General features: G+C 43.9%; 1 protein-coding gene across 2 annotated transcripts in view; it reads left to right on the top strand.

Annotated features, from left to right (window-relative positions):
* The window catches only part of Paxip1 (PAX interacting protein 1), a 53,813-nt gene extending 43,563 nt beyond the window's left edge, over nucleotides 1–10,250 (top strand). For both annotated transcript variants that reach the window (XM_028774747.1, XM_028774748.1), the window contains 4 exons: nucleotides 7,816–7,950; nucleotides 8,034–8,109; nucleotides 8,190–8,250; nucleotides 9,797–10,250. In XM_028774747.1, the coding sequence (XP_028630580.1) occupies nucleotides 7,816–7,950; nucleotides 8,034–8,109; nucleotides 8,190–8,250; nucleotides 9,797–9,812 (288 nt within the window). In that variant the 3' untranslated portion in view covers nucleotides 9,813–10,250. The remainder of the gene's footprint in view (nucleotides 1–7,815; nucleotides 7,951–8,033; nucleotides 8,110–8,189; nucleotides 8,251–9,796) is intronic.
* The last annotated feature ends 5,340 nt before the right edge of the window (nucleotides 10,251–15,590 follow it).

Here is a 15,590-nt window from a genome sequence, read left to right as displayed (position 1 = left end):
AAACTGAGGAGTGTGTATCTTTAATATTTGATAGATAAAAGGCTTGGGGCAGTTGGGAAGTAATTTGGGGGGGGTTGGTGGTAAATCTTTTATATATATATATATTTTTTTAAATCAAATCATAATTTTTACTTATTCACACAGGGGTTATAAACACAAAAAGGCAGGATGTGGGGAAGGGGATGACACCAGAGCGGGTGTTCAGGGGGAATACAGATATCTTCCAGAACAGGATATCGGCTGGGTGAAGGGTCAGGGGAGGGGACAGGTCACTATGACTCTGCCTATGAGTCACTTGTCCTTATCTAAGTTGGTATTATCTGCCAAGGCTACCTATTTACAAGGTCTATGACTACTCAGGCTGATAAATTTCCACAAAAGCTGCCTGTTTACAATAGCTTATAGCCATCTGTTTCAATGTTTTTCCACAAAGACCCAAGACAGGCCTATTGCTGATTTTAGGCCTTCAGTGTATAAGCAGGGCTGTCCCTAACATCTCCTCCCTTCTCTAAATATAGAAGGGCTGTGGTGATTCTAATCTTGTGAAGGCGGGGATAGAGGCCTGACCTCCAGTAATTGAAGGGGACCTTGTAATGGCTCCGGTCCCCCTGTTGTTGTCCAGTGAGGCATGAGGGCCATACCCATCCCGATGTCTTTTTCCTGGAGAGGGGATACTTTTGACATCAACCCCTATGCAGTCAGGCTTGTCCCTCAGGGAACCCAGAGAGATATTTTTACCTTTTATTTATATTCCCTTGCAGTGCTTAGCCTCGCAGCCTAAGCAAGAATTCAGATTGCCAGTCAGTTCTGGGTGGCCCCTCTCTGCTTGGTCTAGAGGCAGAAGTCCCCTCTTTTAGGTTGGGTGGAGATGGGTTTTGGGAACACCCTGAATAGAGTAACAACCTCATCTTGAGTCTCGTGGTCCTTCATAGCTAACTTATGATAATGTATCTGAATAGGTTTTGCTACCAAATTATTTATCTGATGTTTCACAAAGTTAGTCAGCCTATTTAAGGCCCAGGGACCAAAAGAAATAAGCAAAAATAACCCAATTAATGGTCCCAAGATGGGAGGAAGTAAGATTGACAACCATGGAGAGGTTGAAAACAGATTCTTGAACCAGCATTCATTTTTCTCTTTCTCTCTCTGCTTTTTCTCAGGGTCTTCTCTGACCTTTTTCTTGTTCTCTTTAACCATCCCTGTCTTGTCTATGTAAAGGCAACATTCTTCTTTAAGGGCTGTACACAGTCAAGAGCTGTACACAGCCTTTTCTATTGTAAAAGAGTAAATCAAGTCCAATAAAGTCAATCAAGTCCAAAAAATCGCAAAAACTTTGCGATTTTTGGAGGTCTTTTCAGACAGCGAAATGAGGGATTTCTTCAGATTAGTGATGTCAATCTCTAGCTGTTTGAAGTTCTTGTCAGTGGCCCGGCAAAGGTCTGAGTAGTATAAGTTCGGAGGCCAGCATCTGGATTAGAACTTCTAACAGCAGACATCATGGGTGATTCATTTTTACCTGAGATACTGCCCGGGTTAGAGCTCATGGGAGGCCCTCTTTCTCTTGATTTTGTGAGGTTGGGTGCTCAGGCCCAGACCGGAAGATCTTTTTTTTTTTTTTTTTTTTTTTTAAATCAGAGAACTAATCAATAAAAATCATCTGGTCTTTGAACTTAGGAGTGATTTGGAAGCCAAGATTCAGTTTTACCTCCAGGGTCTGAGTTTTCTAAATGTTTGCCTTTTTCTGTGAAAGTTGTGCTATAAGCCTAGGAAAGTATCAGCATCGGTAATGGTTTCCTTTTCTATCTCTGGTAGCTGAACTGGGGCTGGCAGCTGTGGCCAAATGCTGTGCTGCACTGGAATTTTACACAGATTGGCAAAAGTGTGCCCTCATCCTTGTTCTTGTAGGTGGCTGTAAAGTTTAGGCCCTGGTTCTTCCTCCCAGCCCATGCTTCTGGAAATAAGACTCAGACTCAAAATATACTTACAAGTACCTTGGCCATATTGGCTAGGCTCCTCTCTGATAGATCTAACTTAAAACATCCCATTTATTTTAACCTACATTCTGGCACGTGTCTGGTTACCTGTGCTCAGGAACCATGCATCCATCTCCTCACATCTTTCTTGCCAAATCTCCTGTGCTTGGCTCTGTCCCAGAGTTCTTTTTGCCTCCCGGATGTCCTACCTCCTATTTCCTACCTAAGCCATAGGCCATAGTCTTTTTAATTAACAGGTGTTACATCCATTCAGTACACAAAACAATTCTCTACAATTTTCCCTTTTTAGTACAATAAAAGGCTCTTTTTCTTTCAATATGAATTGAATACAATTATAACAATTATAAAACTATAAGGTATGATATACATTAGCAATGTCCAGTCCACAGTATTTGGCAACTGTGGAAATAAGGAAAATTTTCTATTATCTGTCCTACCTTAGATTATTAACCTAAAAACATCTTCTTTCCAAAAAAAAAAAAAAGAAAAGAAAGAAAAACCAGGACAGCCAGGGCTATACAGAGAAACCCTGTTTCAAAAAACCAAAACAAAACAAAAACATCTTCTTGGTCCTAGAACATCATCTTAAATCCCGAACAATTTAAGCTTATAGTAAGATATTGACTATGTAGTCTTCAACCCTACCAGAGACCTGGGAAGGAATAAATATTACCTGAATATTCAGGAAGTGCAGGGATGCAGCTTCCAAAAATTATAGGAATGACAGACAGCTGACTGCCTAGACAGACTCTAGTGCTGTCCCTATAACACTGGAGCACCCATCTTCAGCCTTCAGACTTGTGAAGCAGGAATTATGAAGGATTTACATATGTGTCTTAGCAGAGCTTGCCAGTCGACTTCTACATCCGTTTGTCCTTTCTGCACAGATTTCTCTGTAGTTGAAGCATGGACATTTTCTTTGCCTGGTGGCTAGCTTGTCACAATTGAAGCAACTCCATGTGAAGGCTATTGATACTCATCATCTTCTTTGACATGGAATGAGGGTACTGTCGGGAGCGGACCTGTCTCATAGTCAGAAGATCTTTTAATAATGAAATAATTATAAATGCCATATTCTGTGTATGCCCGAAAATTTTGAAGAGCAATCAATTATCTACAGTATATCTGAATTGTCAAACATTGTTTATTCTTAGCTATTAATTATCTGAGTGTCTTAGTTAGGGTTCCATTGCTATGAAAAGACACAATAACCAATGCAGCTTTTATAAGGACAACATTTAATTGGGGCTGGCTTACAAGTTCAGAGGTTCAGTCCATTATCAAGGCAGGAACCATGGCAGCATCCAGGCAGGCATGGACCTGGAGGAGCTGAAAGTTCTACTTCTTGTTCCGAAGTAAAACAGGAGAAGACTGGTTCCTCGGGCAACTAGGAGGAGGATCGTCTCAAAGCCCAGTCCCATAGGGATACACTTCTTCCAAGAAGGCCACACCTCCTAATAGTACCTCTCCCTGGGCCAAGCATAGTCAAACTACCATACTGAATAACCTTGAAAACATTTTGTTGTAATTAACTAACCCTGTACCTGATGCGACCAGGGGTTTAACTGACTACTAGCTTGCCTTTCTTAACCATCCCGAACAGCTTGAGGACTCCAGACCCATGGGCTATGTATGTATAGCTGAAGTTCCGACTAGAGACATTTTTATGTCTCGGCCAGTTTCAGCAAATGATGTTATAAGTCCTATTGGTCTTCTTGATTTCTTTCTTCCTGTCTGTAGCTAAGATCTTGGAGGGTGGGGGTGGGGGGTGGAGTTCTTCCTCTATCAAGTCTGGTTTTTATTAATTTGGATGGGGTCCATAGGTTTTCCTTTCCTCTAGAAACAGGAGCATATCCTCTCCCCCAGTGTAACATTTCTTATCTGTCTCTGAGAGATTCCTTGTCCTTTTTGTTTATTAAGCGTGTATTTTTACACTTGTTCCTGTGTCCATTAAGCCTGTGTTCTCTCTTGAGTTTTCTGTTGTGTCTATTGAAGCTGCTCTGGCTTTGATATCTGGGCTACTCATGTTTATATCCAGAGTAGTATTGTTTAATTGTTCTGCAAATGAGTTTTTCCTCTGTTGACCTGACATGGCTGATTTGAATTTGATATTGGAGCCTCCTGAGTCATTTCCCGACAAGAGTTTTCTTGTTTAACCCTTGTTGATCGACGACATTCATTAGTCCAGTGCAGGCCTTTGCCACACCTTCAGGACATTCTAGAAGGCTGGGGCCTTCTTTTTGGATTTTCTCTAGAAAAAAAAAAAACATTGTTTCTAGGAATGTCTTGCCTATAATCTCTTTTTAAATGAGCTTGTTTGTCACAATTAAAACATTTGACAGTTTGACGTCTCTTAAAAGCCTTTAGGAATTATTTCTTGTATTAAAGTTGCATCCTTACAGTTTTTTAAATTCTGTCTTTCTGTTGGATGCCATCTAAGTTCTTCCTGAGGATGGTCACTGTCTGCTGGCGTTTGTATATAGTAACCAGATAAGCTAAGGTTGGTTTTTAACAACCTGTGGCTGACTTTCCTGGTTTTCATTAGATGGTGGTGCAGTACGCTTCAACCTTATTTTATCTTTCTTAATTTTATTTATAATCTTTTCTGATTTCTCTTCTTGAGCTTGTAAGGTTTGTATCTGTTCATGTTGTTGCTTTTCCTGAATCTCTATTATTTTAGTATTTTCCTCGTTTTTAAATATAAAACTTTCTGATTTTTTTCTTCTAAGGCCTTTATCTGTGTTTCATATTTTTTCTTTTCCTGTGTCTCTATTATCTTGCTATTTTGTTCAACCTGGTCTATAAAACTTTGCACTTGTTCTATTTCTTGCTTCCATGTTTTATTTTTTAATTTTGTATTTCTAACATTTTAATATCTTTATTTTGATTTATTAATTTTAGCAAAGTTTCCTCTAAGCTTCATTTTTTTCTAAGGTTCCAGTTTTCAAAAAGACATATCAAACTAATATACTTATTAGGATATGAATGAAACTCAGTGTTGCCATAACTATAAATGGCCATGTTTAATTTCTCCTGTAGCTTCCGTCTCCCTTGAACCATTTAGAATAGTATTATATGGAGCCCAGAAGGTCTTTATGGTGTTATTTATCTTTATGTGTTTTATTTCTTTAACATTATCAGTTTCAATGTATTTATATCTAACTATGATGTTTTATAATTAGCTCCTTTTGCTTTTAGCATAAAACTATAATTTTTAAACCATTTTTATCTGATCAGGAGGTCTGTTCCTTGTCTTGAGTTTGGCTTCTTGCTTCGTGCTGTCAGCAGTTCCGCCCCTTACTTTCAGCTCACAGAGAAGAGGCATGTTTCTGCCTTTTACCTAAACTTGGACTACCTTACCCAACCCAATTCCTCACCCACTCTGGGAAGTTGTAGGGTTAAAAGCATTGGCTCCTTAGGTCAGCATGTGTCTGACCAGGAAAAGCCCCTTTGGTCGGGTCTTGTATGTTAGCTCTGCTGCCCTTAGGTAGACCTTTGGCCTGAGAGCTGCTCCACGAGCTTCCCAAGGTGTTTGCAGGAGTTCCCAGGCAGTGAGAGGCCTGAAAAGCTACAGAGTAAGAGTAATCTGGAACTGATTCTCAGCCCCTCCTCCAATGCTGTGCTGTGCCTTTAGGAGAAGCCCCAGTATCTGCATTCCATTTTTAAATTCAGTAGGGGCTTTTTTAAAAACTACCTTCTGGGCTGGAAAGATGGCTCAGTGGTTAAGAGGACTGAGTGCTTTTCCAGAGGTCCTGAGTTCAATTCCCAGCAACCACATGGTGATTCAGCCTTCTGTAATGGAGTCTGATGCTCTTTTCTGGTGTGTCTGGGACAGCTACAGTGTACTTATATAAATAAAATAAATAAATATTTTTTAAAGAAAGGCCATCTTTTATACTATCCTCTGGAGGGAGGCTCCGCTCTTCTGGTCTGTATTCATTCTGGTTTTTGTTGTTGTTGTTTTGTTTTTATTGTTGTTTTTATTTTGTTTTGTTTTTGTTGTTTTTTTGTTTTTCAGACACCAGACCTGTCTTGCTAGCCTAACTTTATCCCTGCTTTTTACCCTGGGCATTTTACAACTGTAAGCTTGGGTTCTAATTGCCGTTAAATTGGGGGCCATCTATAAATTAAATTTCTTTTAATATAAATATAACAGTAAATTAATCCAATAGCTGCATTTTTTACCTTATGTTAGCCAGTAGCCATGCAGAGAAACAGTATTTATTTCAAACTGCACCTCAGTAGCTGAGCAGTTAAAGGATCGGCCTTGGCCTTCCATGGTAATCTGGTTCCCGCCCAGCCCCAGCCCAGGACACTTGCATATTACTAGTTATTGATCCGGCTCTTTGGGCTTCAGGTGTGTTTCCATGATCTCTGTCCAGACCCCTTCCTTCTTCATGGTTCACATCTTCCATCCTCCTTGTTCAGCTCAATCTCCCTCTCTCCTTCTTTTTCTTCCTCTGGTTGGCAGACAACTTGTCCTTTTCTCTATTCTGCCCAGCCATTGGGTGATCAGCACTTACTGACAAGGCAGAGAATAAATGGTAAGAACTGTTTACACAAACTTGAGATTCTTTGGTATAAGCATTACAATGCCGTGTCTGGATTAAAACGAGATACAGAGGCAGAGAAATCAGCATTTGAATAACGCAAGGTTAAACTTTAAACAGTGTATAAACAACATTATGCCTATAGGTGGCAGCTGTGGCCGTGTGAGATGATAAAAATATATTCTCTTTGAATGTAACTTTTACTAGACCTCACAGTGGAGCAAATAATATACCTGGGCTTGCTTGAGACTTAAGACTACTGTCCTACTGCGTACCAAGCATTTTGTTTAACTTGCCCTTAAGAAGCAATGTATCATCACCTTACTTGCCATAGAGTCCCCATGTGAATCACCTTTTACAACCCAAGCTAATACATAGCTGTACTTAAATCATGTACTCTTCTGTGTTCCTGACCTAAGACTAATACTTCTGTGCTTCATTGTGTGTTCTGATCATCTTTACTGGAAACAGCAGATGGGCTGGAAGCTATCTTAGAAACAAATGTTCATCATAAATATTGAGCATACCATTTGGATACTGCTTGATCATGTGATCATACTGTCTGTTGCCTGGGTCATTGGGCGTTAGTTGGAGTCTGTGACTTAATCCCTTGTAAAACTCAGCTGAAGATTTCTGAGAAAGATCCCTGTCCCTTCCGTATGTGATGATTTTCTATGCTTTTCAGTAAAGGAAAGAGGAAAATCCTTTGTGAGGGACAAGAACAGATTTCCAAGATAGCCTTCAGGCAGGCACAGAATCAGATTCATACAATAGAAAGGAGAGGATGGAAGACAGAGAACTGAAATTCTGAACTTGGTTTTGTTGAAGTGACATCAAGGGAAGTGTTTTGATTTTTGTCTTTAATGGTCAGAATCTTGAGTTATAAATGTGTTCCGATTGACCACAGTAGCTAGATGTAGTTCCTTTTCCGGACCATGGGCCACATTCCATGTGGGACATTCCGTGTGGGACGTGTTCAGCTACCCTCTGTGTGGGGTGTAGAAGACAGGGAACTAGTGGGGAATGTAACCTTCCTTCACAGTTGTAGAAAATTAGATACCTTGTCAAAAAAATCTCAGTAGAGCAGGTGTTACAGCAGACACCTTTAAGTTGGAGACAAGAATCAGACAGATCTTGAAGTTCACAGCCAGCCTAATCTAGTCAGAGCTACACAGACACCCTGTTGCAAAAAAACAAAGCCCCCAAAAAACTGCATGAAAAGTTACATGCAATTAAAAACATTTAAAAGACATGTTTCTGTTTACTTCTAGACAAAGTATTTCTACATCACCCCTGGCATCTGCCCAAGCCTTGCAACTATGAAGGCGATTGTAGAGTGTGCAGGGGGGAAGGTGTTAGCCAAGCAGCCGTCCTTCCGGAAGCTCATGGAGCACAAGCAGAATAAGGTGAGAGAGCAGAGCCCCACGAAGCCGTGCTGTCCCATGTGAGTATGTCTCCCTCACTCATAAGCCCTCTCTTTCTTCCCTAGAGTCTGTCAGAGATCATTTTGATATCCTGTGAGAATGACCTGCACTTATGTCGCGAGTACTTTGCCAGGGGAATAGGTATGGCTCCCTGCACCTCTGCACTGACCTGCGAGGGTTCTCAGTGGCTTGTCCTAACAGTTTTGGTTCTGTTCCTTCAGATGTTCACAATGCAGAGTTTGTTCTGACTGGAGTGCTCACACAGACACTGGACTATGAATCATATCCTTTACGAGGGCTCATAGCAGGGACAAGTGAGGCTGAGGGCGCATTTGCAGGTTGAAAAGGGACTTCATGGTTCTCGTCTCCAGACCTTTCCCTTGCTATTACAGGTGACCAACCAAGGACCTGTTTGGCTTATATAGGTGTTGAAGGATTTGACAGTTGGACCCCATAGGAATTGACAGGAGTTGGTGCCTGAGGGCTGTCCCACAGTCCACAGCCTGATATGGCATTGTAGTTAAGGAGCAGATGGGGCTGCGTGTGTTGGGCAGCTAAGGCTTTTCAGGCTCCCAAGAAAGAAGCCTGCCAGTTTACAGCTCATATCACTACATCTCAGGTATCAGTTTTACAAGAACACAGATTCTTTTTTTTTTTTTTTTTTTTTTGGTTTTTCGAGACAGGTTTTCTCTGTGTAGCCCTGGCTGTCCTGGCGCTCACTCTGTAGACCAGGCTGACCCCAAACTCACAAATCCGCCTGTCTCTGCCTCCCAAGTGCTGGGATTAAAGGCGTGCGCCACCACCGCCCGGCTAAGAACACAGATTCTTAAGAGGAGGTTTTACTCTCTTGCATGTTGGCCTGGCACCCTGTGGCCCAGGCTGGCTTCTCAGGGATCTTCTTGCTTTCGCCTTGAGTGCCAGGATTGCAGGCATGAGCCGCCATGCCCAGCTGAGGTGGTTACTTTAATGTATGAACAGCCCCAGGTTAGAGTGATATCATCCCTGGCCCTTCATCTGTGTGGTGTCACCCAGCTGAGTGCATTTACTTAACACTTCACCTCTTAGCCCCGAGAGCTCATGTGAGTTAGAAGACCTCTTGGTGGCTAGTAGGAGCCAGCAGGAGCCTGGCAGGGACCCTCCTCCAGCCAGAGTGAGCTGGGAAGTGACAGGAGGCAGGCACGCTGTAGCATCTGGTCTTTATGCAGCCTATCGTCTGATGTCTTCCCCAGGCTTCTCCTTACACTGCTCACACTTGAGAACATGGTGGAGCTGCTTTTCAGGTTACATTGGTCAACTGAAGGCCTGTCCCCACGCCTGAAGCCCAGTGGGTCTCAACTTCTTTGGGGTCGAATGAACCTTTCACAGGAGTTGCATATCAGATATTTACATTACAATTCATAACAGTAGTAAAGTTACAGTTATGAAGTAGCAACAAAAATAATTTTGTGGTTGGGGCTCACCACAAAGTGAGGTGTTAAAGGGTGGCAGCATTAAGAATGTTGAGAACCACTGCTGCCCTCAGTGTTGCCCATATAAGTTGCTTAGGGTGACAGCTCTCTTAAGGACATGTTTTTGTGGTGGCTTTGGGGACAGGAAACCAGGAATGTGCCTGGGATTAAGCTTTAGCTATGCTCTAAGCAGGGTGCTTCCAGCCAGTCACCCATGTGTTAGGTAGAGAGTTTATGCCGTGGGTGTTGGAGTTTGCGGCAGGACGAGGTAGCTTGAATACAGAAGGAGGTGGTCTCTAGAACTACCTCTTGAATGGGGGCTCTGGCCTGATGTATCCTGCCGTCTTGTGTGTGAAAACCATTTTCCTCAACGAGGCCACATATAAATTTAACTGATGGCCTCTTGCTGCTGCTAGCCCGGAGCCTGGAGCCCAAGGGTAGCTGCTGGCAGCGTGGACCAGGACTCCCTCCCTGCAGAGGGCTTGTTTTCCAGCTCTGCCTTAGGGAGAGACCTCTACCCGGAAGACAGATGTAATACTGACTGCATCGTGTGAAGATGTGTGACCTTATTCTAGGAAACATAAATTATGTTTTGTATTATACGCCTCAAAGCCCACATTAAGTCTCCTGATTAATTTGCCAGGTTTTTATGTGTTTTCAGAAAGCTGTATGAAATTTCATCTACAAATAAAAATTATGTAAATAAGACTTTGCTGTCTAAATTATGGATGTTAAAGATATGAGATGTTTTGTACTTTGATTATTTTTATTTCTTACACTTTTCTTTATATTGATAACTTCCTCACATTTAAATAAATGTACTTTTTGAACTTAGAATTGAGTGATTATTTAAAATTTCATATTCTTTGCATAACGTAAATGATTTTCAACAAACTGGAAGGAATTCTGAGAAATTTCACAGCAGAATATTTTTGAAGTAACTTTTCTCCTGTAGAAATAAGTTTTGATGGTATTTCACCCACAGTCACCCTTCGCTGGGGTGGTAAGGGGCTCCAGACAGGTGGACTGGAAGCCTGACAGCCACTAAATCAAACCGTTTCCAGCCTGGGCAGAGCCCACCTCACTGTACTGCCATTGTACTCCAAAGCATGGTGGGGAGAGTGCTCTACAGGAAGGACCAGTGTCTTCCACCTACATGTTTCCTGGCTATCCCTGATCTCTGGTGACTTTGCATTGGACTGTGTTATATAGTTATTATCTGTAGAAGCATTCTTCTGTTGAACTGAGACATTCCTAGTGGCAGTTTTAGTCAGAGCACTGCACAGGTGGCCAGTGTCTTCACAGGCTGCTTTGAAGTTCTGCTCTGAAGCTTCTGTCTGTCTAAGCCCCCTGAGAAACTCCCTACAGAACTGGCCTTTGTCTGATAGAAGTTGTCACTATGAAATCGTTCCATGTATGGAAATTGGGGTGAGCAGAAGAGCTCTGTACGTACATGGGGACCCTGGAAGAAGGTGGATGGAGGTTCAACAGCTTTCTCTGTGGAATGTCACACATCTGTCACCTCTGCAAGAGACAAGATGTTTCTTTAACAGAAATATGACTGGTTTGATTAACCTTTCAATTAGCATCTTTTATAAGTTGCCAAGAAATACAACTTGAGGAGCTGTCCAGAACCACAGGCTTACATGGCTGTTAAGCCCGAGGTTGGCTGGGAGGGCAAGGTGATGAGCAAACACTTGTTATGAAGTAGATCAGAAAGGTGTTTTCAAAAATGATGCACACATATCTGTAGTACCAGCAGTCGGGATGCTGAGATACAGCGTCCTGCATAGCACGTCCTGGGCTATCCTCGGCTACATGGGTGAGATCCTGTCTCAAAAAGTAAATAAAAATTATATCACATTGTTTAAAATGGCGTCAAGTATCTTCTGATAATTGTGTCTGTTTTTAATTGATGTAACATGGAAGCTAGGCACATGTCAGTGCTCAGCTGGTTACGTTTGAAGATGCTGAACAGTCATGAGTGTACCGTGTCACTTGTAATCCTGTGTTTTGCAGCAGTGGCCAGAGGTAGTAGGCGGAAGATGAGTGGCAGGGCTCAGGGGGTGCGTTCAAACTGTTACAGAATGGTTTCATTGTGTCCTAAAGTTAAGGGGGAGTGGCCTGTGCGGCTTCGGGTTGGTTTGGTTTGTGGGGGAAAGAGTGCCTTAGCTCTCCAGGAGTCTGGAGTGTCAGGAACCATCTCCACACACCACCAGTGGGTGTGCAACAAAGAGAGTGCTTTAAATCGCATATAGTAAAGTTTCTAGTAGAAGCTGCACAGCTTGCTTCCTTTAAACGTTTTACTGGAAATTGGAACACAGTTGATCAGAAGCTGTCTGTCCTGGGTGTCGTCTGAGAGTGCTGTTCCACTCCACAAAGGATTTGTGTATAGTGAAAAAAAAAATTACAGTCCTGATACTGGAAGTCTAAAAAGTGAGTCTGTTCTCACAGTTTCTGCCCTGCACCCCTCCCCCACCACAGGCTTCAGACCCCTCCTCAATCTTCTCAATGGCTGATGTGTCCCTGGTGCCACAAGCACAAACAGCTTCAACTTTGACTCTGTTTTCCTCAAAAATAGGTATTTAGTCATAAAAGTGAGCGTTAGCATGTTCGAGAGCACATGTAAATGCTGGGACAACTTGGGGACAATGGAGGAGTTGGTTCTTTCCTTAGGCTATGTGGGTCCCAGAGAATAAACTCAGGCTATCAAGCCTGAGGTCAGGTACCTTTCCCTGCCGAGCCTTCTCAGAGCCCTTTTTTTAAAAAAAATTTTATTGAGATTGTTTTTTTTTTGGGGGGGGGAAGGGGGGTTGAGACAGGGTTTCTCTGTGTAGCCCGGGCTGTCCTGGAACTCACTCTGTAGACCAGGCTGGCCTCGAACTCAGAAATCCGCCTGTCTCTGCCTCCCAAGTGCTGGGATTAAAGGCTTGTGCCACCACCGCCCGCCTAGAGATTGTTGTTTTAATTTAAATATTTTAACATTACAATTAGGTATTGTTTTACTTGTCTTGCACCAGAGGATAATCCAAGTCTGGTCCTCCCTGCCTCCATCTGGTGCTGGAGCTGCAGTCCTTCCTTTGTCTGCCCTACGTGGTTACATCCCCAGCCCTCTGGTTTGCTTGCCACCTGCCCTTGCTCACTGCAGATGTTCCAGTGACCTCTGTCAGCAGCCGCCTGCCCTTTCAGTTTCAGCAGGAGTTTGATCCTCCGTGCCAGTCTTCCTCAGTCTAGTTGATGAGCAGTTTCCTCGAAGTAAGGTTCTGCTTGTTGGGTCGTGCTAGAATGAAAACCCAAGTTGTTCCACCCTTGCCGCTCACTCTTCTGCCTCTGCTTAATCCTCAATCAGAATGCCCAGTTCCTATGTGGCAGATTTTTCTGGGTACTGAGTCTTCTGCACTTTTCCTCCCACTTTCCTGCTGTTTGTTTTCTGTGCCCTTTCTGGTAGGCTGTCGTGGACCCTGGGAGGCTTGTGGTTGCCTTTTGTGATTGCCTGTTGTAATCTGCTTTCTCCTCTGCTTTGGAAAAGCCTGAGAAGGGCTAAATGCTCTGTAGGAGGAAGACTACTTTGAAGGAATGTCCAGGTTTATTCCACAGAAGTGATGACTGCCACATGCTATCAGTGGCATATGGACACACAGGCAGAGTGAAGGCTAAGTCCTTGAAGTGGTGACTCTATTCTGGGCTATTCAGGTGATCCAGTCAGACCCCGTGTGCCCTGAGAAAGGAGCCCAAGAGATGAGAAGAGAGGGTTTAGCTTGTGTTTGTGTCTAGATGCTGTACCGAAAGCCACAAAACACCTTCACCCCACAGAGGTGGACAGCTGGAGCTCGAAGACTAATCCTACAAGTCTGGGAAATGATGGCCAGCATAAAGTGACAGGTGACAGTTGTCCCCTGGCATCTCTGCAGACTGTGGACCTCTGCAGTTTGTCAGAAACTCAACTGTGCAGTCCAGATTGGCCTCAAGTTTCTGCTCCTCTTATCCCAGCCTCCCAAGTGCTAGAGAGTTAAAGGCATGCACTACCATACTGTGGGGTGACCTCTTGGTTCAGTCTAGTAGGCCCACCAGCCTTCTGATTACAGAAATGTAAGGAATGGGGTTTTATTTCAAGCCACTGCTTTCTCTGTTAACTTCCCAGGAGCAACAGAAGGATGTGGGTAATGGTAAATTATTAAAGTATGCTCCATGTACCCGACAGGTCTACACATGGCTCTGCATATCCCAAGAGCACTGGATTCATGGACAAAAAGACACACACACACACACACACGCTCAAGCACACACACAACCTTTATGTTTTAAAAGACTTAACTAGCCCAATGGCTGGGCCAGTGCTGAACCTCCACATGGCTAACACTGCCCTCTGGTATTCCTGAGTTAATACTTGCTAAATCTACATTGCGTCTCTGCTACCCCAGATACAATCGGGGGAGTGGCCCCTGAGGCTGCTTCCCTGCCGCTTACAATTCTGTCCCTTCTTCCCTTAGACCCTTGTCTGGAAAATCTAAAAGTTCTGACTCTGACTCCCTGCTTAGCCATTGGCTGTTGATAACTTTGTTGACTAATCAAAAACCAATTGGAGACAGGGACCCTCAGCATCTGGACAAGTAGGCTCCCGTGTGATTTGGGAGCTGAATTAAGACAAAGAATTAGAACCAATCCCCAACAGATGTATCCCAAATCCAAGGAGAATGCTTGCGAGGCATTTGATCAAAATATTTTGAACTAAAATGATCAATAATGAATAGTTCTAATTTTGGAGGGAATGAAATCAAAGCCATTCCAAAAAGATTAATTTGGGATTGGACACAGTCAAGTGGGAATTAACAGAGCCCACTGGAGTCCCCTTTGTCAGAAGTAATAAAGGAAGGAGGGTGTGGCCTGAGAGGAGGCAGGCCCCAAGCCTGCCCATCCACCCTTCCCGGGTCGAAACCCTATCTTCTGGTGAGCATGTGCCATGCTGGGCTGCAGCCATCTCAGTAGCCCCTGCCAGAGCAAACCCTGGTGACTAATTGGATGGCCTGGATTTCTCATCTCTGTGCTCCTCAGAATGAGACTGTAGTCAGCAGAGAGGGGCCGTCAGCAAGGGAGTTTGGTAGCTGGGTTGTATGTATGCACTAGTTTATTTTAGTCTGGTCTAGCCTTTCATTTTTGCTTTTCCTACAGCATCTCTCCACTTTCTTGCTATGTAGCCAAGTCTGGCTTTGAACTCATGACCCTCCTTTTTTTGTTTCCTGAGTGCTACCACAACCCAGCTCTAACTGGGGCCCCAAGAAGAAAAGGTAACATATCACATAGAAAGATAGCCATGTGATATAATACAGGGGGGCGGCTGATACTACAAGCCAGGAATTGAAATCCCAGGTCACAGGTCACAGGTCACACTTTGACCTTAGACTTGAACCTCCTGCACTGTGAACAACCGCTTCCCACAGGCTTAGCCCAGACATGCTTTGCTGTGATAGACAAGAGACTAGGCAGACACGGCCACCTTTCTGCCCCAACTGCTACCCTCCAGGACCTGTTCTCCTGGTGTCCTGGTGAGGCCTTTAGCCTCTTCAGTTCCCGGCCACATCTTCCACCTGGAGCAGATCTCAAGTGCAGACAAGTCAGTATAGGGTCTCAAAGCCTGATGTGTTAGAGCATCCCAGTGACCTCCTGAGATGGACATGTCATGGGCACAGGCTGCACCCCAGATCTGCAGCACTGTGCCCATACCCAGTCAGAGAGTTGCTGCCCTTGGAGACATGCCCTGGACATCAGATGTGTCCATTAAAGTTTGCCTGAGACCCATCTTTTTTTCCCAAGAAGCCTTGGCTTCTGATCCCTGCTTTAGCAAAGAAAACTCTGTGTGTGTGTGTGTGTGTGTGTGTGTGTGTGTACGCGTGTGTGTGTGTGTATATCCCCGGGTGCCGTAGCACTGCCACACGGGGGTCGGTCTGAAAACTAGTTGTCCTTGCCCTGGGACTGTCACTGCCTGCTTCTAACCCACCGGTGAGACCCGGACCAGAGTGTGGCCTTTGTTGCCACCTGCTGGCCAATCTCAGATGACAGTTTGAGCAATGCTACCCTCAGAGCTTTACTAGTAGCCATGCTGGACAGCTCCCAGGGCCTGAACCACGTGCTCTCTCTTGGTCCTTGAGAGACTGGCTGCCTACTGGCGGCATTCAC

This window comes from Grammomys surdaster, unplaced genomic scaffold (genome assembly GCF_004785775.1).
Source record: "Grammomys surdaster isolate TR1022 unplaced genomic scaffold, NIH_TR_1.0 242, whole genome shotgun sequence".
Classification (NCBI taxonomy): Eukaryota; Metazoa; Chordata; class Mammalia; order Rodentia; family Muridae; genus Grammomys; species Grammomys surdaster.
Note: the sequence above shows the minus strand (reverse complement) of the source record. Positions and strands in the feature narration are given on the sequence as shown.